Source organism: Coffea eugenioides, chromosome 5 (assembly GCF_003713205.1).
Source record: "Coffea eugenioides isolate CCC68of chromosome 5, Ceug_1.0, whole genome shotgun sequence".
In the NCBI taxonomy this organism is placed as follows: Eukaryota; Viridiplantae; Streptophyta; class Magnoliopsida; order Gentianales; family Rubiaceae; genus Coffea; species Coffea eugenioides.
Genome location: NC_040039.1, coordinates 35,183,823 through 35,204,943, shown reverse-complemented (window position 1 = coordinate 35,204,943; position 21,121 = coordinate 35,183,823). Strand labels below are relative to the sequence as shown.

The 21,121-nt window shown below is 37.3% G+C and overlaps 3 protein-coding genes across 4 annotated transcripts; 2 read left to right on the top strand and 1 right to left on the bottom strand.

The window, feature by feature from the left end:
- The first annotated feature begins 1,066 nt into the window (after positions 1-1,066).
- LOC113771454 (putative nuclease HARBI1) lies at positions 1,067-2,050 on the top strand. The gene is made up of 3 exons (XM_027316031.1): positions 1,067-1,228; positions 1,312-1,537; positions 1,602-2,050. Exons 1-3 carry the CDS (start codon positions 1,067-1,069, stop codon positions 2,048-2,050), a joined length of 837 nt encoding a protein of 278 aa, XP_027171832.1.
- Positions 2,051-4,794: 2,744 nt separating this feature from the next.
- LOC113769970 (nuclear transcription factor Y subunit C-1-like) lies at positions 4,795-9,623 on the top strand. The gene is made up of 2 exons (XM_027314316.1): positions 4,795-5,596; positions 9,384-9,623. Exons 1-2 carry the CDS (start codon positions 4,869-4,871, stop codon positions 9,385-9,387), a joined length of 732 nt encoding a protein of 243 aa, XP_027170117.1. The 5' UTR covers positions 4,795-4,868; the 3' UTR covers positions 9,388-9,623.
- Positions 9,624-11,354: 1,731 nt separating this feature from the next.
- On the bottom strand, positions 11,355-18,017 carry LOC113769871 (DExH-box ATP-dependent RNA helicase DExH12-like). Of its 2 annotated transcripts, none has more exons than XM_027314182.1 (2): positions 16,239-18,017; positions 11,355-16,157 (listed from the first exon to the last, which is right to left on the bottom strand). In XM_027314182.1, exons 1-2 carry the CDS (start codon positions 18,015-18,017, stop codon positions 11,487-11,489), a joined length of 6,450 nt encoding a protein of 2,149 aa, XP_027169983.1. In that variant the 3' UTR covers positions 11,355-11,486. The 2 variants fall into 2 exon arrangements, with proteins under 2 accessions (XP_027169983.1, XP_027169982.1); XM_027314181.1 differs by having other exon boundaries at positions 11,355-17,009; positions 17,090-17,196.
- Positions 18,018-21,121: the final 3,104 nt, after the last annotated feature.

Below are 21,121 nucleotides of genomic sequence, written 5' to 3'. Positions count from 1 at the left end.
ACATGACAGCTTTAGTGGTGATAAATGGATATGAAATTTGAATGCATACAATCTGTTTGTTTATTTGCCTATGTAAGATTCAAATTGTAAAATGATCCATCTAGAGTTCATAAACAATATGTTAGCCTCTTTTTATTATAATAATGCATCTTTCTTTGAAATGATTAACAATATGATGATACTAGAAGTATTATTTTGAATGGTGGCTGATCGTCAAAAACAAAATGAGGTCTAACAAGATGGTGGTCATATGACAATAGAATAAATCATATTTGGTTACGTTAGTTGATATCAGTAAATCTCCTAGGCTATAGCAGTTCTATTTATATTCATAGAGGTGTCCCTGGTTGAGACCAAAATGAAGACATGAAAAATCAAATGCTTGATCAACTTAATTTAAAGCATGAAGAATTTTTCAATAAAGTTTGAGTAGACAAAATGATATTTATATCTCAGTATCTTCATTTAAAAACATCTTTATTTATTAGGATGTTGCATTATTTTTATTATTTACTGTAAATTATGTCAACAGTTTAAAAACATTACTGTTAAAAAAATACTTCTTTTTATATTGATATTTAGAATTTTAACATTGTATTTGATAATGACTCCATAACCTTTGTAAATAAATAAAATCTGTTTTTTAATTATCTATTCATTCGTAAATTTAGTGTTCTAATACAAACATTTTTAGATGGATAAGGAACAAAATGAAGTCGATGGAGAATATGACAATCAACAAAGGAAGCGACAATTGGTTGCTACTGAAATTGTTTGTCATGTAATAAACATGATAATTGCTCGAAAACTAAGTCATGCAAATTATGTGGATCGACCCATTGGATATTGGTCTGCACAATGTCATTTAGTACGAGAGGAATTATTGATGCAACTTAGTACAAATGGATATTTGAGTAAGGTTATCCGTATGGGGCCAGAAACTTTTAGGCGCTTATGTGACTTATTGCAAACACATGGTGGTCTACAACCTACTCAAAGAGCCACGGTGCAAGAGCAAGTTGTTAAATTTCTCCATATATTAACAATTCCCTCAAAAAATATCACAATGTCATACTTTTATCGGCGTTCTGGAGAAACTGTTAGTCGTCATTTTCATAGAGTTTTACGAGCAGTTATAGCATTGGAGGATCAATTTCTTCAGCAGCCTACGGGAGAACAAGTTCCTCCGGAAATACTTAATAGTGCAAGATTTTATCCATATTTTAAGGTGATATAAACTTTTCGACACCTTATTTTAAAAATTGTAAATTCATATAGAAATTATATTTTAACATAGTGTATAACTGTCAGGATTGTGTGGGTGCAATTGATGGAACCCATGTTCGCGTTAAGGTGCCTAATATTGATGCGGCAAAATATCGTGGTAGAAAAGAGCATCCAACACAAAATGTGCTTGCTACATGTTCTTTGAATATGAGATTCACATATGTTCTACCTGGTTGGGAGGGAACTGCATCAGATTCAAGGATCATAAAAAATGCGCTCACTAGAGAAGATAAATTAATCATTTCTAATGGTAATACTTAGTTAATTATTCTTAGTGCATTTAATTAAGTAGTAACTATTTGATATTTGTATAGGTAAATATTATCTTGTTGATGCTGGATTCATGTTGAGAAGGGGACTTCTTACACCTTATAGAAATGTAAGGTACCACTTGAAGGAATACTCAAGTCAACAACCGCAAAACTTTCGAGAACTATTCAATTTGGGACATTCATCATTGCGTAATGCAATTGAGAGAGCATTCGGTGTCTTGAAAAAACGGTTTCCAATCATTGGAGATACTCAACCAACTTATAGTGTTGAAATACAATCACAAATTGTGCTTGCTTGTTGTATATTACATAATTTTCTCATGGAGTTTGACCCTGGCTTGGAGTACATTAATGAAGTAGATGAAGAATTGGCAAGTCAATCTCCATCGAAGGAGGAAAGCAGAGATATAAGTGCTGAAAAAGATCATGCTCAAGGAGAGGGTTTAAGGAATGAAATAGCAATGCAAATGTGGAATGATTATATACTTTGACAACTTGACTTGATGCTGATTTCTTTTGTTTAAGTTGTAATGTGATCCTTATTTTGTTAACTTGTACTCTTATATTAGTAGTGTGAGTTTATAAATACAAGTTGCCACATGAATCTTCTTTTGTCTAATATGATTCTGTATGTTTTTGGATCTATAAAACCATGTATTCATATTAGAATTAATATAAAACTTTTATTTTGATGTAAATTCTGTTCTTGTTATGTGTTCTTCTACAAATATAGTTTGTGTAATTGGAAAAGCATGAAGAAAGATCCAAGCATCATGAAGGAAAACATGAAATGGACTCTAGCAATGGATGAAGTCTTCATTCAGGCCCTTTTGGATCAGCATTATAAAGGATTTCGCGTGGATGGAACTTTTACACCAACTGCATACAATAATATTATCAATGAGTTGAAAGAGAAACTTGGAATAGAATTTACCAAAAGTCATTTGAAGAATCGACTGAAGACACTCAAGGAACACTTCAAAGAGTCCTATGATTTCTTTAGAAATGGAAAATTAAGTGGTTTTTCTTGGAACCCATTCACAAAAACTTGGTGTGCTGAACCTGAAGTTTGGGAACAACTTCTACAGGTATATGTTAGCTAGACTGTTTTACTGTCTTTATTGCTTTTATTTATTTTATCATTGAAATGATGCTTGTATTTCATTTTTCTTTTTATGTTCTTAGGAAAAACCTAAAGCTATAAGGTGGAAGACTAAAGTTATCAACCATTATGACAGTTTAGAAGAACTTTTTACTAAAGATAGAGCAACGGGACAAGGTGCTGAAACAGCGAAAGAGAAACGCATGCGTTGGATGAATGAACCAAATGGAGTGCAGTTTGAAAGTATCATTGAGATTGACAACATGCTATCTCAAAATGAGATCAGTCTAGCGACCTTCAATAATTCAAGTAAGCAGTTGGATGCACAACAATCAAAGGCATGTAACAACAAACAATCTCAAGGTACAATAGCAACACAAGGTAAGAAAAGAAAAGTCACATGTGATGAAGAATTTGAAAGTTTGAAGGGTGCACTTCACAATGTTGCTGATGCACTAAGAGAAGGTAATACTATTCTTGAAAAATCTAGGCCACGGGTATATTCAGAGAAAGAGATTTATGATGAACTTGTTAATATTGGAGTTGAGACAGACCTGATTGATGATTATTATGTGTTCCTTTGTCAAAACACCGAGAAAGTAAGAAGCTTTTTTGGATGCCCATCGGAAAGGCGTAGGAATATTTTGAACAAACTGATGAATGGGTTTTAGCCACTTTTGTCTACATGAGTGTGTTATCAGATGTTCGAAATGCTTTTGAAGATATAAGCTAGTTTTGGAAATTGGAGATGATTCCAATTACCACTGGACATTTCATGTTTTGAAAATATGTAGATCATTGGGTGTATTTTTGTTTAGAAATTGATAGAATTATTTTGTATCAAGAGTGAATGCTCATGTGAATTAGGAAATCTGAATGCTACAACCAACCTAGTTGCATTCCATGTAAACCTGGTTTTTGTATATTTTGAGTTCACTTGGTTGCATTCCATTTTATTGACTTGGGTTACATTCCATGTAAACCTGGTTTATGTATTTTATGGTACCATGCACCTCCTTGCTTATTTGTTGTTTTCACCAATCTTTGCTTTAGAAAGCAAACAGACTGGCTAACATATATATGGCTGAAACCTGAGTTTATCACTAATGTTTCAGCTCAACAAGTGGTAAACTTGAGTTTCAACTTAGCAAACTAAAGCTAAATGATAGACAGTTGAGCAGCTGATAAAGCTAAATAAGATTTCATCAGGACGGCACTCTACTTTTACATTACTGCTTCCTTCTTCTTCAGCTGCAGTCTTTTCTTGTTAAGAATTATTACTCTTTGGGTTCAAGGATATTTCCCAAAGAAATTAAAGTTTTAAGAATTGTGTGAGTAGGTTTATGTAAAAATAGCCGCATTTCAGCTTCCAATTCATTCTTACAACAATGTGAGTACAAGATTTGGGTGAAACTTGGACCAATGAAATAATTCAAAGAGGTAATTACCGTGAATTAGAGTGGAGGATACATGGTATAACAAGATCAAATGATGAAAACTTGCAATATTAAATGCCAAACATCATGCTTGTCAGTGCATTAACCATCAACAAATAAAATTTTATAAACATTAGGATGGATAAAGTGGTGAAGAAGTGAAGATTGAGATAATCTAATAATTAGTGGTAAACCTGAGTTTCAGCTAGAGTTTCAGCTTAGCAAAAACACTAGCTGAAACATGCATAATGGCATTTTCGATCAATATCAAAATCATATGTCAAGAATACCTAAAAGATACTACAAGGACTTGAGGCGATTACATGCATGCAAGAGAATCAAAGTCCGGCAAGAAATTTGTTTTATTATTCACCTTATGGGAATGCATATGCAATTGTTTTAAAAATTTGTCTTGTCCAAATATTCTATTTATGGGAACAAGAAAACTAATTTTTGGACTTTGATTTACAAATTGAAAGGGCAAATATGTAAAGTTGTATCTCATAAAATCCTTTCTTTCCAAGAGAAAGATATTTCTTTTCTCTTCTTTCATTAAACTCCCAAACAAAATATGCATATTTTCCCTTCTTTTCCTTTCTTTCCTAAGCTATCTTTTCTTTTCTTTTCTTTTCTCTTCCTTCATAAACTCCCAAACTAAGCCTAAATAAGTACTTGTAAGGAAATAATAAGGAAAAAAAAAAGCTGAGAAAGACAACCATCAAAATCACCACTACTTTACTAAGCTCTCAGAGCCTCATCCCCAACTTCACCATGGAAAACAACTCCCAGCAAGCCCAAGCGGCTGCGGCCGCGGCGGCGGCAGCGCAGACCTCGGCTGCTGCATACCCAGGTCAGCCGCCGTACCACCACCTTCTCCAACAACAGCAGCAACAGCTTCAAATGTTCTGGAACTACCAGAGACAAGAGATCGAGCAAGTGAACGACTTTAAGAATCACCAGCTGCCATTAGCCCGGATCAAGAAAATCATGAAGGCCGACGAAGACGTCCGGATGATCTCCGCTGAGGCCCCCATTCTCTTCGCCAAAGCCTGCGAGCTCTTCATCTTGGAGCTGACCATCCGCTCCTGGCTCCACGCCGAGGAGAACAAGAGGAGGACCCTCCAGAAGAACGATATTGCGGCGGCAATTACTAGGACCGACATTTTCGACTTTTTGGTCGACATTGTGCCGAGGGATGAGATCAAGGATGAGGCCGCCGGACTGGGAGTCGGCGTCGGAGTTGGGATGGCACCGGGAGGAATTCCTGTGGGGTCTGCTGCTAGTGGGGTGCCTTACTATTATCCCCCCTTGGGCCAGCCTGCTCCTCCTGGAGTGATGATCGGCAGGCCTGCTGTTGATCCGAGTGTTTATGTGCAGCAGCCGCCTCCGCCGTCGCAGGCCTGGCAGTCGGTTTGGCAGACGAGTGCGGCGGATGATGGGTCCTATGCTACTGGAGGTGGAGCCAATGGTGGCAGCCAGGGCAATCTTGACGGCCAAGGGTAATGACATTTGAAATTGCTTAATTTTTCATTATCTTGATTGTTTTTGCGTTGATAAGAGTTTGTCTTAGTCTGTTTAGAAATGGTTGACTGCAAAATTCCGGTTGTTTTTTTTTCTTTTTTTGGCTGCAGATCTGTTCTTGTGAATGCTAATTTAATTTGTGATTTGGGACCCTATATTTGGGGCCTTTTTTGTTTCTCTATGATATGGAACTGTTTGTCTTTGAAAAATGCATTCTTTCTCCCTGATTTTGGGAGAATAGCTGGAAAAATGAGAAATTGAAATCTAACATTAAGTGCCAGATGATATTTCACATGATGGTAAATGTGGACTGAAATGCTTGAGAAGGTAATTTGGAATGTTATATGCTTTTTCCTTTTGCTATATGTCTCAAAGATTGAATATTGATTGGGTGGTTTCAATTCTTAGTTAGTGATGGCATGAAAAGTGTCTTAAGATGAAAGGTCAGGGTGTGGTGGTATGAAAAGGGTCTTAAGATGAAAGGTCAGGGTGTATTGGTTTCGATTTTCTTTGATGAAGGATAGATACTATCTCGATCGTTGCAATTGACTTTTGGCTATTCCTACAGGTAGTCAGTGTCTGATAGATAATGCTGGTGATTGGTGCATGATAGTTGTCAGTAGCTAAATTGGGATACGTGTCAATAGTGTCTGATCGATACTGTCTGGAGTGCTGCTGATTGGTGCATGATAGTGGTCAGTAGCTAAATTGGTATACATGTTAGTTGTTGGTGATTTAAGAATGTTGGATCTACTTCAAACCTTTCAAACTTCTCTCTGCCATTCTTGCATTTTTACTATCTAAAATTCTTTTTGCCTGACTTGCTGTATAACCCAAAAACTCTAACAACTCCTATGTTGTACGTACTTTTCATCTAATGATGTGTAAAGGTTTGATGAAGGAAGCTCCTAGAGTTAAAGCATATACCTACTCTATTATCTTCTTAAAGTTGTCGTTTCATATTTCTTGTGAAGAAGCGACAGGTTGGGCAGCTTTAATTCAGAATTTGGTTTTTTATTAGGTTTTTAATTGTGCCAGGTTTCAGGTTAGTCTAGCTTTTCTTCGTTGTTTCATGAAAGTTAGTGGACCAACGCAATCTACTTTTTGATTAATGTGTGTAAGTGGTGCGAGATTTTAGTTGGTGGCTAAAACGTGTCAGTGGTTAGAAGAGATAAGGATGTCCACCTATTCGAGACCTTTCCACGTGTCTCCGTTCTTTCTTTGTTACTATCCAAGATGAAATTGCTGCTTTTATTAATTATGATTGAAATATTAAGCAACGAATCCTTTATGTGCTTAAGCAGCTCATATGGAGCACATTCTTCCTATATAACAGATGTCTAAAGGCCTGCTAAAGGAAGATCTCTGTTATGGACATAATTGCAGATGATAATTTAGTATAATACTTGAAAGAGAAAGGATTGGAAGGAAAATAATGATGGTGGTGGTGATGATGATGATGATGATGATGATGATATGAAAAAAGCTGTTTAGATTTAAGATAAAGTTATTTTTTATTTATTTTCTAAGTGCTGTTTTGCATTTATATCTTTCTTTGGATTTCTTTTGCTGTGAGTTTAAATCACATTTAGTAAATGTTTCAGTTAAACATATTATACTGTAATGTGTATCTGTGCTATGCTATATTTAATTATGTGAAATATGTATACATGTTCAATGACTTAAAGTACATGATGAAAGTGCACGTACATATTCCTTGCCTCTGAATAAGACACTCTTGTTTCTAGGAAAAGAAATGTAGCCAAATAAATACACAAAATCAGGCCATTGAAAGGAATTGAAGAAGACTTCCTTGAACTGAAACTTGGTTTGCTTGCATGGTTCAGCCAAGTGTCAAGATGTCTTAGAGAAGTGTGCTTAAAAGAGAATTAAGTGGTACTTCCCTTGTATGCTAATCTCCCCCCTCCTAAACTAAATATCTCCATGTCAAACCTTTCCCCACCCTTTTTTTTTTTTCTAAATCTCTGGCTTTGAAACATGGTGAGTAGAGAAACCACCAAGGGAGAGTGAAAATGAGAAACTGCCAAAACTATGATCCTTCCACTTTTTTTTTTTTTTTTTATCTAATTTGGAAAAATTAAGTGTGAAAACATTCGTGTGCAACTAAGTTTTATGGAGTTCCTCTTAGTATTTACATGTATACAGATCTCTTCATATACAATAAAACATATATGCCAGTGGTTATTAAAATTTGTTGTATTTCTGTTTATTCATGCCATGGTCTGTGTTTCAGATTAAGCTGAAAATTTGAATATTTAGCTTGAACTGGTTTCAAAAGTCAACCTCATGAATGAGTTCTGTTAACCCCAGGAATTATTGGTGTAAATAGCTTGAAGGGGTTCATTAAGTTCTGTATCTGAAGCTCTAAAGTTCAGACCTCAAATTAAGTTGTCACCAATCTAATACTAAAAAGTCCCTGCAATCTAAAAAAAGGAAAGCTGACATCCATTTACTGCATTGGAAAAGGAGGGAGTAAGACTGAAAGCTATCCATCAAAAATTTAAAATAAGGTAAGGAAAGAAGTCTATAATCCCTTAGCTGGCTTTTCTATTTTGAGAGAATAATTAGAACTCTATTGGGTCTGATTCATAGTTGAATGTGATTGACAACATAATCCATGGGATCAGTACCTTCCAGAACCTCTCAGCTGCCACTTTTTATTGTTTCTCCCAACCAAAGAATCTGCAGCCGCCTCAGTTCTATTTGCCGAGTGGAGATTGCTTGTCCTTCCAGATATTAGTCTCTAATTCAATCCAACTTACTGACCTGAAGCCGGAAAAAGTGTCACTAAGCCTATTCATAGGCAGAGGGTCCTTGAGTTCTTAATTCTTGCCCTCTGACGTTGGGCTTCCATTAGAAAACTTGAAATCTCTTTATTGGGTTGATGAAATGTTTTGGTTGCTTATTGACTTGGTCATAATTATATTGGGAAGCTTATTGACTGGTTGCTTAGCAACTGGTTCACAATTATATCGGGAAAAGCTTTCCTTGTGCTAACTGAGATTCAAGTGCATTATCAAATAATGTTTGTCAAATCTAGTGAAATTTTTTGATTAGGTTTTTATCTTGTATAATGCTATGGTCAGGTTAAGTCACAAAGGTTGTAAGTGAAGTCCTTGAGAAAGTTGAATTTGTCACCACTCGATGCATCCCAGCCATTATCTTTCCATTGATTATAACCTGTGTGATTCACAAAAGCCAAAAATTGTGTGTTTCCTTCTTGAATTATTGAGCCTGTCTAAATAGTTTGAAGTGGTTTCAACAGTCAACCCCAAGAATTGGTTCTGTTATTCCAGGGAGCACTTCGATCACTAACTATTTTGCCAGTCTTGATTTTGAGATGTTGCTTTCTCCATAGCTTGGATTTTCCATATATGTTGTGTATTGTCAAATGCACAAATAATTAAGTCATGGGGTGGCATGAACTCTGGATTTGTGATTCAAGTCCATGCTTTCATTGATTATTAATTTCTTCTGAGACCTTATACTAACATATAGCTTCAGTCTCTTTACCCTCAGTTTACCGTAATTACAAGAACATTTTTTTAATACTATTATAGCCTGGTGTTAAGTAACATTAATTTGGGATATTTGTGACAGTATAGCTCGACTGTTGGACTAATTCATGTTTTGGAAAAATGTTTTTTTGAAACTTTAGCTTTCCTAGAAACTACTTTCCTGAAATTCCGTGTACACACAAAGATTGTTGAGCTCAAGCTGACACTGTTTCATATGACTCTTCAGGTGAACAAGAGCAGCTGGAAGCTGAAGGTTGCTTGTCCAGACTCAAGAAGGAATTCTTTGAGTTCATTTCAAGAAATTGTATAATTATTGCTGTCTAATTTGATGTAAACTCCTTGTAGGTCTCTTGTCATATCTAGGACTTACAATGTTTCCAGACTGAAACTGTATTATTTGATCTAATACCTCCTTGATGGATAATTGATAATTCCTTCTTAATGTAGTTGGAGGATTCATTCTGTAGATCTTATCTTGTTAGTTTAAACTGTGAATTCGTGTGTTTGAGAGGAAATAAGCCGAATGCCTAGCTTGACCAAAAGAAGGTGCAAAAGAGAAATTCCAAAATAGATCTCCTAAAAAAATTTAAAAAAAAAAAAGAAAAATGTGTTTTTGTTGAAGCATGGCTTTGGGGGTATGTTTACTTTTTAAATTTAACAAAGAAAATTTATACTCCATTCGACTAGTTCCGGGTTCGAATCCCGGGCAACCTATTGTTATATTAAAATTATATGTATAGAAATCCTTATTTGATTTTTGTAATCCAATATTTTTTATTTATTTCATTTTTTTTACAAAAAATTAGAATAGATCGATATTGTTTGATACGTGTATATAAGGCGTGTTATACTGTTGAATAACAAGCCTTTCACTTTCTATTTATAGAAAATTTGTGTGCTTGGAAGTCCCTGATGATTAAATAATTAAATAAACCAAGATTTTACCATGACTGCAATTTTAGAGAGACGCGAAAACGAAAACCTATGGGGTCGCTTCTGTAATTGGATAACCGGCACTAAAACCGTCTTTACATTGGATGGTTTGGTGTTTTGATGATCCCTACCTTATTGACCGCAACTTCCGTATTTATTATCGCCTTAACTATGTACAAATCAGTGACTTAAACAGCTTAATGAAGCAAGCATGATTGCATAATCTCTGCACTATCTTTTCCACATTAGGTGAATCAATTCCTTGGTTACCATAGAAAGATGTGAGACATCCCTCAGTCCTGTATGGAGCAAGAAAGTGTCATTTTACACAACAATGGATCTCATGCTCAGCTGTAGTTGAGGGTTTTTTTTTTTTTTTTTTGGACAGAAATAAGAGAATATCAATGATTACACAAACAGGTTAATAAGGTATTTTTCAGTTATTGATGAAGCCTTGGTTTAGTGGTTAAAATTGAAATATCAGAACTTAAGATTTTGAAGAAATGGTTCATAAGGCTGGAAAAATCAATGATTTCAGCAAATAAGAGAAAATAAATGATCTCATAGTGGTTTTGGATGAAACAAATATTATGTGGAGATATCTCTTTATCACTTTTGATTTTAAATGTATTTATTGGGAAATGAATAGTTACTTTTGCTAGAAAACAACAGAACTCTGCAACCTGTAAAAAGCAACAATGGTCAAAAGCAAATAGAACTTTTAAATAGAATGTAACATCATCTATCATAAATGAAGCCTACACTGTGGCCAACTGCGTGAGCAAATTATTCCTATTTTTTCGAAGGGAAAATGGCAGTTTTGGACAAACAGTGTGTGGCCATGGACTAATTTGGCCATTTATGCTTGAAAACAAAATTTGATTGAGCAAGTTTCCCTTATATGATAGCAATTAGACATTTCAAGTTAGAGGAAGAGTTGACTCAAAATATAAGTTCACTTTTTTGTTTAACCAAGGAAAAAATGTACCTCCATAATGTTATTATTGCTAATGCAAATTCCCTTTTCTGCCCGTACTTGAGTTAATAAATTAAAACAAATCCTATATTAAGCAACATACAATTTAAGCCACAAATTAAACTAACGGATAATCCATCTCCTTGATTTTAGAGATTTTCAAGGTTGTATCTATCACTTGGTAATGTTGTACTTAGATTTCTTTTTATAAATGAACTCTAAATTAAATTTACCCTAAAAAATGTTAAAAGATTAAAGGCAAATTCGAAATTAAAAAAAAAAAGAATGTAGTTCAAAATCAGCATTTATTTCCCAAGCAATTCAAAGTCAACAAAATGTAAAGATTGAGCAAAATGAATAGAAAAACGATCTGACTTACAATTTAGCAATCATACTACATGTCAATACAAGATCGGATGGTCATTCTCTTCCGCTATCTTCTTGAGTTGCTGCCTCTTTCACATCAATGATAAAACTATATTCCTGGTCACATCCCAAATAGGAGTCACTCATGAAATATAGCATGTAATTCCTTCTTCCAGCTTCAGCGGGAGCATCAAAATCGAGTCTGACTGTGGACTTCCTCTGAAAGGTAACCGTCTTAATGGCAAGCAATTGGTCAGTTTTAGGGTCACCAACCACAAGCCACCATCCTTCTTCCTTAACTTGGGGATATCTAGGAGCATCAACAGGTCCAATTTCTGTTCTCCCCTCAAGATCTCTTTCCAGAGTTACATGCACCTTAATGTTTTCTCCAGCCCTCACATTATCCCTGTCAGGAACATCATATGCTAAATCAATGTTAGGGAAACGGTTACAGAATCGTGCAATATCCAACAACTGCGACTCGGACATCTGCAAAAGCTCGCGCCTTTCATCGTCCTCCATTTCCACCAAATCAAAAACTGTCTCTATACTCTTTCCAGGGTTCTCTTGGCACTTTTGTGCCAATTCCTTGGTAAAATGTGGGAGTTGCAGGAGCACGGAATCGCGCTCCCACATGCCCTGAGGTACCATCTGACTCACTTCCATCGCGAGAAGGGCAAGAGTAAGCCAACCATTGCTGGAAATAACATCAACCATGGCTTGGAGCAACCTTGGAGCAAAAATAAGCACCTCTTGCTGGTCAGATGCCAAATTTCCACCTAAAAGTTGCCGAGAGAAGTGAGCTTGCAGCAAAGCATCAGCTTTGACCTGAGGATCAGTACATTTTGAGTTATCAAATGAGAAACGTTGGTGATTAATCAACCTCCTAATCAGCTCTTCTTCACCTGGTCTAACTGGAAGTTGTTCATACTCTGAAGCTGAAGCCAAGATATCCAGTAAACCCTTCAATTTGGTTTTGGAGTTCAAAGAAGAACTAAAACGTTCAATTGTGCTGTAACTCACATAGTAGTACGATGCTATCCTGCCAAGATTTAAAGGTGAAAGTAAGAAATCATCTTCAACAAGAACACATTTACTTGCTTCAAGATCACTTATTGTGTTTTCAACAAGCTCTGACAGGTGATCAGATAAATGTCTGTGATTAACACCCTGCAAATTATAGTAGTTTGGATTCTGGGTGAGCCTCCTATACATGAATGTCCATGTTAGATAATCCACAGCGTCCTGCTTGTTTTGTATGGCCTTGACAACCACCTCAGCATTCAAATTGTCATGCAGATAATGATGCAAATGGCTTTCAACTGGGAATGCTTCATATAAGAACTTCTTGTAGTACTCCTTACGTGGCGCATGACAGAAGATTACACATTTCCCCAAGTTATCAACAAGAGGTCGATTGGCATGACCCATCATCTGCAGCAAATCAGTAACAGGGTAGTCTCTATGAGCATTTTCTCTGCCATCATAATGTCGAGTGCCCATAATCACCACTAGATGTGCAGACAAGGCCACTCCCCAAGACATTGAACTACTCATAACACACACTTGAATCCCTCCAGTTTCAAACAGAGTCTTGACTATATCTTGATCAGTACCAGTTAAGCCCTCCTGCAAATAACCCACACCATACCGAAGCGTCTCTTTCAATGTAGGTTCTTTAATTCTATCAATGAAAGGTTCCAAATCTCCTGCAGACTGTAAAAGGAACATTATTTTGTCGGTGTCCACCCTTGCATAAGTCATCAGATCCACAGCAGTCAAGCGGGCATGCTTCCTGGCAGGAACAAACACAATTGCAGGTTTCCCTTTCTTGGCGTGTTTGACAATAGCAGTATAAGTGAGTTTTGTCATGGCCTGCATCCTGGCTTCAAAATTAGCAGCATCAATGCCCTGAACATGTATGTCCAAGGGTACAGGTCGCACACCTGGAGGAAAGTTGAAAAGACCATGAGAGTTCGCTCCAATCCATTCTCCCAAATCTTTGGCATTAGCAAGAGAAGTTGATAAAGCTACAATCCTGATCTTGTTCTCAAGCTGACTTGCAATATATCTCATTCTAGAAACTATAACCTCCAAAATAGGCCCACCCCGGCCCCCAATCAGATGGAGTTCATCAACAATGAAAAGACTAACTTGCTGAACATGCTTCCTCTGTTTCCAACGGCGAGATACAGCATCCCATTTCTCTGGAGTGCTAATAATTATATGACCTCTTTCAAGCAGTTTGATATCTGTCGCTATCTCACCAGTTAATTCAACCACATTCATCCCTAGCCTATCTCCAAACTTCCTTTTCCAGTCATTATACCGCTCCTTAGCAAGAGCCTCAATAGGAGCAATGTACACAGCACGCAGGATACTTTCAGAACCTTTTTGGTGATTTCTCAATATGGCAAATTCTGCACATATTGTCTTTCCACTACCAGTGGGTGCAGCTACTAAGATATTGTCATCCGAGTGGTACAGGATAGTGAAAACCTGAGTTTGGACAGGATTAAAGTGCTCAAACTCTTGATATAGAGCTTCATAAGATGGATTTCTTAGAGCTCTCACAGGCAAGGGTTGCAATTCTAATAACTCTGTGGGAGGAGGATATTTATCTGGCAGAATCAGGTGCCTGAAAGAAACAGGTAAGACAGTCTGTGACCCAAGCCATCGATCTGACACAACGCGAATGAAGTACTGGGGAGGCAGTGGTTCATGCGTTGAGACTGTGAAATCCAAAGTATGATCCTCATCGATATGTTGTTTCTTTAGCAAGAAATATTCATGATGGAGAACATTTTCCCCGTCATTATCCTCCACAATTACCCAAAATGGTTCCACAAATCCATGTACTTTGTCGTCCCATTGGAAATCAGGTGTAATGGTGAGCTCAACCTTCAAAACTGAGTGAGTGGTTGGTTGGACATGAGCCGCCAAGTTAAGCTTTGGGAATTGATGAATCAACTTGTGGAGAGTTCTCCCCATCTTAGGAAAACGGATGAGTTCTCCTATCTCCTGTGAGGAGAGGTCGTAGTATCTTTCCCAAGCCAGATCTTTCTTCTCCAAATTCATCAAAATTTCATTTGGAATCCCATGAAATTGACGGAGTGGTGTCTGGACACTCCACATTCTCTTGTCAATCATTTTGCACCACTTCAATGCCTTCTCTGTTAATTTGGCCCATCCTCTCTTTAGAACAATCTCAAACAATGCTCTCATAAGACGCCCAGCACTCTGGGTAATAAACACCATGTCAGATGCCAAAGAGAGACCTTCAAGCTTCAGTTGCGAAATGTATGCCTGAAGAAGAACATTAATCTTGGCACTAGGCTCCTCAATACTCTCTTTGATAGGAATAGGGACTCGGTCCAGAAGCTTTCCCAATTCAACCTTCTCATCTTGTCTCACTGTCACATACCTAAATTCTTCACTAAGGCCAAACAGACGACAAAGCTCAATGTCCCCCATGGTTGGCTTCAAGTGCTCATTGTATGTAGAAATTGTTCCATGAGTTATGTAGTAATTGCTGGCAATGCGTCCCAAGTCAGTGACCTGGAAATATCCACTTTTCCTGTCATATTTCACTAGGTTATTCTTGTGCAATAGTGTTGCTGCTGAATGTACCAGATCAGCTCTCCTTTCTTCCAACATATTATCAACAGCAAGGGCATCATCAGCAGCTAAACCATAAAGACTAGGATTCCGAAGCATGCGAAGATTAAGATAAGTACAAGCGAGCCAAGTGCAAGCTTCTTTAGCATTCTGAACGCTTCCAAGGACAATTTCTGCATTCAACTGATCAGCTAACTTCGACAGAAACTGGCTTTCAATGGGAAGCTGCTGATTCATCAAAGACAGATAATACTGTAGCTCACTATGTCGGGTTATAATAATTCCTTCCCCAAAAGTGTCAAATTGAGGCCTTCCGGCACGGCCAAGCATCTGCATAACATCAAGGGGGCTTAGTTCAGTCCACGCTCCCTTTTCAGGATTGTATATCTCGGTACCTTTTATAATCACAGTATGAGCTGGTAAATTGACACCCCACGCTAGAGTAGCCGTGGAAACCAACACTTGTGCATGCCCACCAGAAAAAAGATCCTCGACAATTTGACGATCAGCTCTGACCATACCAGCATGATGAATTGCAAAACCATAAGGTAGCAAGTCCTTGAGATCATTGCTCTTGACAAGCTCCGTGTGACTCTGAAGAATTTCACGGCTTGCACTGTCCTCTTTTAAGAATTTAGCAAGAGTATCATTAGCAAGTGCAGTATCACGTATTGCACGAGCTGTCCTGGCAGTGTCTTTCCTGGAGTGCACGAAAATAAGCACCTGATGCTTTCCTGCAACATTGATTACTTTCTCATAGCACACATCATTCATCAACTGAAATCTCTGCAGCGGCTTCTTTACGGAGATTCCTACATACTGTTGCGCAAGAGAAACGGGTCTATAGCTATTGTCAAAGTGAAAGAGACCTTTCTTAGCATCAACGCGCAAGAACAAAGATATATCTTCATAGTTTGGAAGTGTTGCTGACAAGCCCACCAACCTTATGTGCTCTTTGGTGGTCTCAATCTGTCTAACACTTCTTGCAACAATACTCTCCAGTACAGGACCTCGGTTATCATGCAACAGATGTATCTCATCAATGATTAGCAGTTTCACAAGCTGGGTGTAGGTGCGGTCACCTGATTTCCTGGTTATTATATCCCACTTCTCGGGTGTTGTAACAATGATCTGAGTCTCTTCAATCTGTTGACGCGTCAGTGTCTGGTCTCCGCTCAGCTCTTTCACCTTGACATCATAATCCTGGAGACGATTGGAGAGGTTACCGACCACTTCAGCAACTAATGCCTTCATTGGAGCAACATAGACAATTTTGTAATTGCTGTGGTTAAAAGAACCATCTTGATTTCTATTCAAAGCAATCTGCTGAAGGATGGTGAGCATAGCAACATTGGTCTTCCCTGCACCAGTGGGAGCACATAAAAGAATATTATCTGCACTAAAAAGGGCAGTTTCATAAACTTTACTTTGAACCCTGTTTAACTGCATCATTCCTTTGAAAGCCGGCTGCGCCCAGGCAGGCATGGAAGAGATCTTTATTAGTTCTTCACCAGGTGCTAATGGCTTCGGCTTCAAGGCTGGTACATGAATTTCTTCATATCCCTTCTTTTGATTCCTGAAAGAACCTCCTGGAAGCTCACACCTCTTATTTGCCATAAAAAGACCTCCCTGGTGGAAAGCAAGGCTGTCAAGATCAATTAACTGACGTTCCCCTGACAGCCAACCACCATCAGCTTCTCTATCGGCTAACACCATTCTTTCTCGTTGCCCATCTCCTCGTCCTTTCTTATCCTTCAATCGGTGTGCCTCATCTCTAATGCTCTTCTTCAGGTTCTTCTGCCTCTCTTTTGCAGTAGCCCTGGACCGGGTGCTGTGCAACTGTTCCAGAATTGCAGCATGATCTGGCCCCTGCGCTACCATCTCCTCCTCAATTTTCTTCCTATCCTCTTCGCCATCAGCCCTTGCCAAACGAGTGCACCAAACTATCTTCAGCCGGTTCTGCAACATAAACTTGACGAGACTGAACTTATCAAACTGCATATGCAACAAAAGTTTAAGTTCAACATCACAGTCATTACCTTCAGTAAGAATCTCGAGGATCTCCTCAGCAAGCTTCTGGCTCTGCTGGGCATCAATCTGGTCCCCATAAGCCTCTGAAATCTTCCTCTGAAGCCAATAGGCATCAATGTCCCTAACATTCAAGGTCATCTCGTCATCCCTAGCATCCTGCATCTCCTCATCATCATCATCAATCCCACGACCCATCCACATTGCACCAGCACCATTGGTGCAATCATTCACGTAGACTCCATCATCTTCCTCATCTTCATCCTCCTCCCCCAAATCATACACACATCCATCATCCACTTCTTCATTCTCCTCAAATTCAACCGCAACTCCAACATCATCATCATCATCAAGACCATCATCCCCTTTCGCAGCAGCGTCTCGGTAATCAGTAATGAGCCGCCCGATAGACACGACATGATCAAACACTTGGTTGGGGATAGGATTACTCAAGAGCTTCTCCATCTCCTTCTTCTTATCATGGTTCTTGAGATTATCATTCTTAAGAACAGCTAAAATCTCATCTGCAGCGCCCGTAACAACATTAACAGGCTGCCCACCTAACTGTTGCTGAATAAAACTGAGCAAGGCCTCATAGGCCGCCCTGGTTTCTCTACTTTTAGGTTGATAAACACCCTCGTCAATCAAAGTAAAAACACTTTCCTCGTGAACAATCCTCCTCTTCTTACTCTCCCTCCCGGAATTCGCTTCAGACGCTAGCGATTCTCGCTCCTTCTTCTTCGACTCTTCATCCCGGAAGACACGATCACCAAAGGTTCTGGGATCTATTTTGCCTCGAAGGGACTCGGGCTCGCCGGAGGGCTCCTGGGCGTCACGAGGGTGGCGAGAGTCGGAAGTGAGGACAAGACTGGAGTTGGCTCCGTACTCATACTGTTTCGAACGGGCGCGAGCCTCCGCTCCACCACCGGAATCTGACATAGCTAGAAGCTACGGCGGCGTGACGGCTTCTCCTCTTTGCTTGGCGACGGTTATTAATCTTTGTTCGGAATTTACTAAAGTAATTATTGCAAGTATAACTGTAGGCGGATTGAAGGCTATGGAAATATATATATATATATATATATATATAGATAGATAGATAGCCGAATTGACCGCCTCAAAAGATTTTGTTTAGTTATAACCGAATCCTATATATAGTATTATGGATTTAACGGCACATGTTTTTTTCTTTTTTCTTTCCTTAATAGCACATTTGAGTGTCAACCAAGAAACCTTTCTATCTCCAAAGGAAAGGCTAAAGATGCAGGCAAAATACTCTGAATTAGGCTCTATTTCTATTGTACTGGAGAAAACTCTTTTTCATTACGCCTGAATAAAATTAATTTAAAAATTATTGTTGAAAATAAATTTTTATTTTCGAGAAGCAACCTTATTCATAATATATTTTAGTACTTGTGTTCGTTATATATAAAATTTTGAATGAAATTAATCAAGTTTTGCCGTCTAAACAATCATTACAAATTTAATCAAAATGTTGACCCATTTTACTGTCTAAATGTTTGATATAAATTGAATATCAAAATATTCTTAAAAAATTTTATTTTTTCATATATTGATCTGGAGGTTAAAAGAAAATTAATGACATAATAGCATAATTTTATAACATTATATAAATTTAGATATGAATAAATACAGAAACCAATGGAAAGATTCAATAGAAATGATCCTAACTCAAGTACTCTCGGGTTAAGACTTTAGTTGCTTTCTTTTTCTGAGATTAGAAAATTATTTTTATTTCCTTTCTTTAGTACTCATATTGCCCAGAAAATTTCTAAATTCACGTTGTCCCACGTTAATTGACGTCTTTGAGGCAAAGCCTATTGCGGATTACGGTGAATGGTCAACACTTCTAAGTGTCAAGACTGCGAGATTTCATGTAGAAGGACATATAGGAGTTAGGGTAAATTAACTAATGAGTCCCCAAACTATTCTAATTATCTATTTTGACCCGTTATCTATTTTAAGTCTCAAACTGATCCTTCAACAATAAAAGCCATCAAATTTTGATCCTTTAGTCCTTCTCTACCATTAAAGTTGACAGGTATAGGGGCAAAATTTGATAGATCTAATGGTGAAAATGAATTCAAGAATTAAATTTGACACTTTTTATTATTGAGAAGGAAATTTGAGATTTGAAATAGATAAAGAGCCAAAAGTTGACAATTGAGATAGTTTTAGGGCTCCTTAGATAATTTACACTTGAAATTAGAACACATAACTTGTATTTGTCAATTTGCCAACTTTTAAACACTTTGGGCTGCTCTTCCTTTCGAAACTCCTAAAAACTAATATCTTTTTTGTTAAAATTATGGATTCTTAAACTAAATATGTACAAAAAAACATGTATTAAGTGGCAAAAATCTATATATTATTATTTTCTAATATTATTATTTTATATGCAAAGCTGAATCTTAGTAAGTTCCTTTTTCTATATGATTTTAAGAGAGGGATACAATAGAAGATTCACACTAATAAATATTAAAAAAATTAAATTAACATATTGAAGGACATGATTTCGAGCTTCGCATATAGGAATCTGGCTTGAGCTCTTCAATGAATTGCATTCCTTGAACTAGACTCGAATTCGGTCAATGCAATCTTAAGTTTAAACTTTGATCGAACAAACTCGATTGAGTTGGACTCTTTTATATGCCTATTTGGAAGAAAGCATAGCTACTCATTCCATTAGGAAACAACAAAAACTCAGTACTAGTAAGTGAGGAAAAATAGCGTTAACACACTGGTACCCCGTATGATAGATTGCTAACTATTAAGGATTTATTTTTCCATTCTCCCGACTTTTGTGCAAAAAATTACATTTAGCAAGAGATACCTACTAATGATGTCTAAAGGCTTGATGAAGTAAGCTCCTAGACTTCTAGACTTAAAGAGTATACCTACTCTATTATCTTCTTAAAGTTTGTCATTTCATATTTCTTGTGAAGAAGCGACAAGTTGGGCGGCTTTTATTCAGAATTTGGTTTTTGATTAGGTTTTTAATTGTGCCAGGTTTAAGGTTAGTCTAGCTTTTCTTTGTTTTTTGGTGAAAGTTAGTGGACCAATGCAATCTACTTTTTAATTAATGTGTGTAAGTCGTGCGAGATTTTTGTTGGTGGTTAAAACATGTTAGTGGTTAGAAGCGATAAGAATGTCCGCCTACTTGAGGCCTTTCCACATGTCTCTGCTCTTTCTTTGTTACTATCTGATATGAAATTACTGCTTTCATTAATTACAGGTAATATTGTACATGCGTTGCACGTCGTTGGATGATATGTAGTTATATCATTTTGTTTTGTTTTTATGATGAATTTGCCTTTGGAATGTAGAGTTGGGAATAGAAGGAAGTGTAGGAATTGTGTGTTACAAAATTTTGAAAAATTAGCAATGCAAAGCTGTTGAGTGTGTCTTTGTATTTCACATCGGAATTTTTATAAAGAAATATTTCATTTTGGTGATTATAAATATAGTGGAATTAAGTGAGTTTAATTGTGCTAAGAGCACCAGCCCAAGTGCCATGTGCACCAGTCCAAGAGAGTTTTGGAGGGCTCGTGCCCCAATCTGAGAGGAGTTTTGGTTTTGCATCAAACCAAAAAAGCAAGTCATGGGCCTTTGGGCCATTAAGCATTTAGTGCTATTTAACCTCTTTTGTGTTTTCAGTCTTAGGTACATTTTGGATCCGAAAATTATTTCCTAAGATTTTCTACTCTCTTTCTGTTATAATAAATCTGTTATCCCTTCACCCGTAGACTTAGGTCAATTAGACCGAACTACGTAAATTTCGTGTTTTTCTATTTGATTTATTTGTTTTATTATTGTCATCATTGAATTGGCAAGAACCCTATTATTCTCATTTGTCAATTTCCTGGGACCCGACCTAACAAATTGGTATCAGACTTTCAGGTTTTGGGTCATGGTCAAATTTTGGGGTCTTGATGACAATAACAGGTTTTGGATGCTATAGAGAGTGGAGAAAAAAAAATTTCATTGGAGTTCAGTTGGGTTTTGAAAAAGAGTTATTTGAC

Coding starts and splice junctions, on each gene's coding strand:
- LOC113769970 (XM_027314316.1), top strand. CDS start 4,869: ATGGAAAACAACTCCCAGCAAGCCCAAGCGGCTGCGGCCGCGGCGGCG.
- LOC113771454 (XM_027316031.1), top strand. CDS start 1,067: ATGTCATACTTTTATCGGCGTTCTGGAGAAACTGTTAGTCGTCATTTT. Junction 1,229..1,311: donor GATTTTATCCATATTTTAAG/GTGATATAAACT, acceptor TATAACTGTCAG/GATTGTGTGGGTGCAATTGA. Junction 1,538..1,601: donor TAAATTAATCATTTCTAATG/GTAATACTTAGT, acceptor ATATTTGTATAG/GTAAATATTATCTTGTTGAT.
- LOC113769871 (XM_027314182.1), bottom strand. CDS start 18,017: ATGTCAGATTCCGGTGGTGGAGCGGAGGCTCGCGCCCGTTCGAAACAG. Junction 16,158..16,238: donor TCCAGGATTATGATGTCAAG/GTGAAAGAGCTG, acceptor ACACCCGAGAAG/TGGGATATAATAACCAGGAA.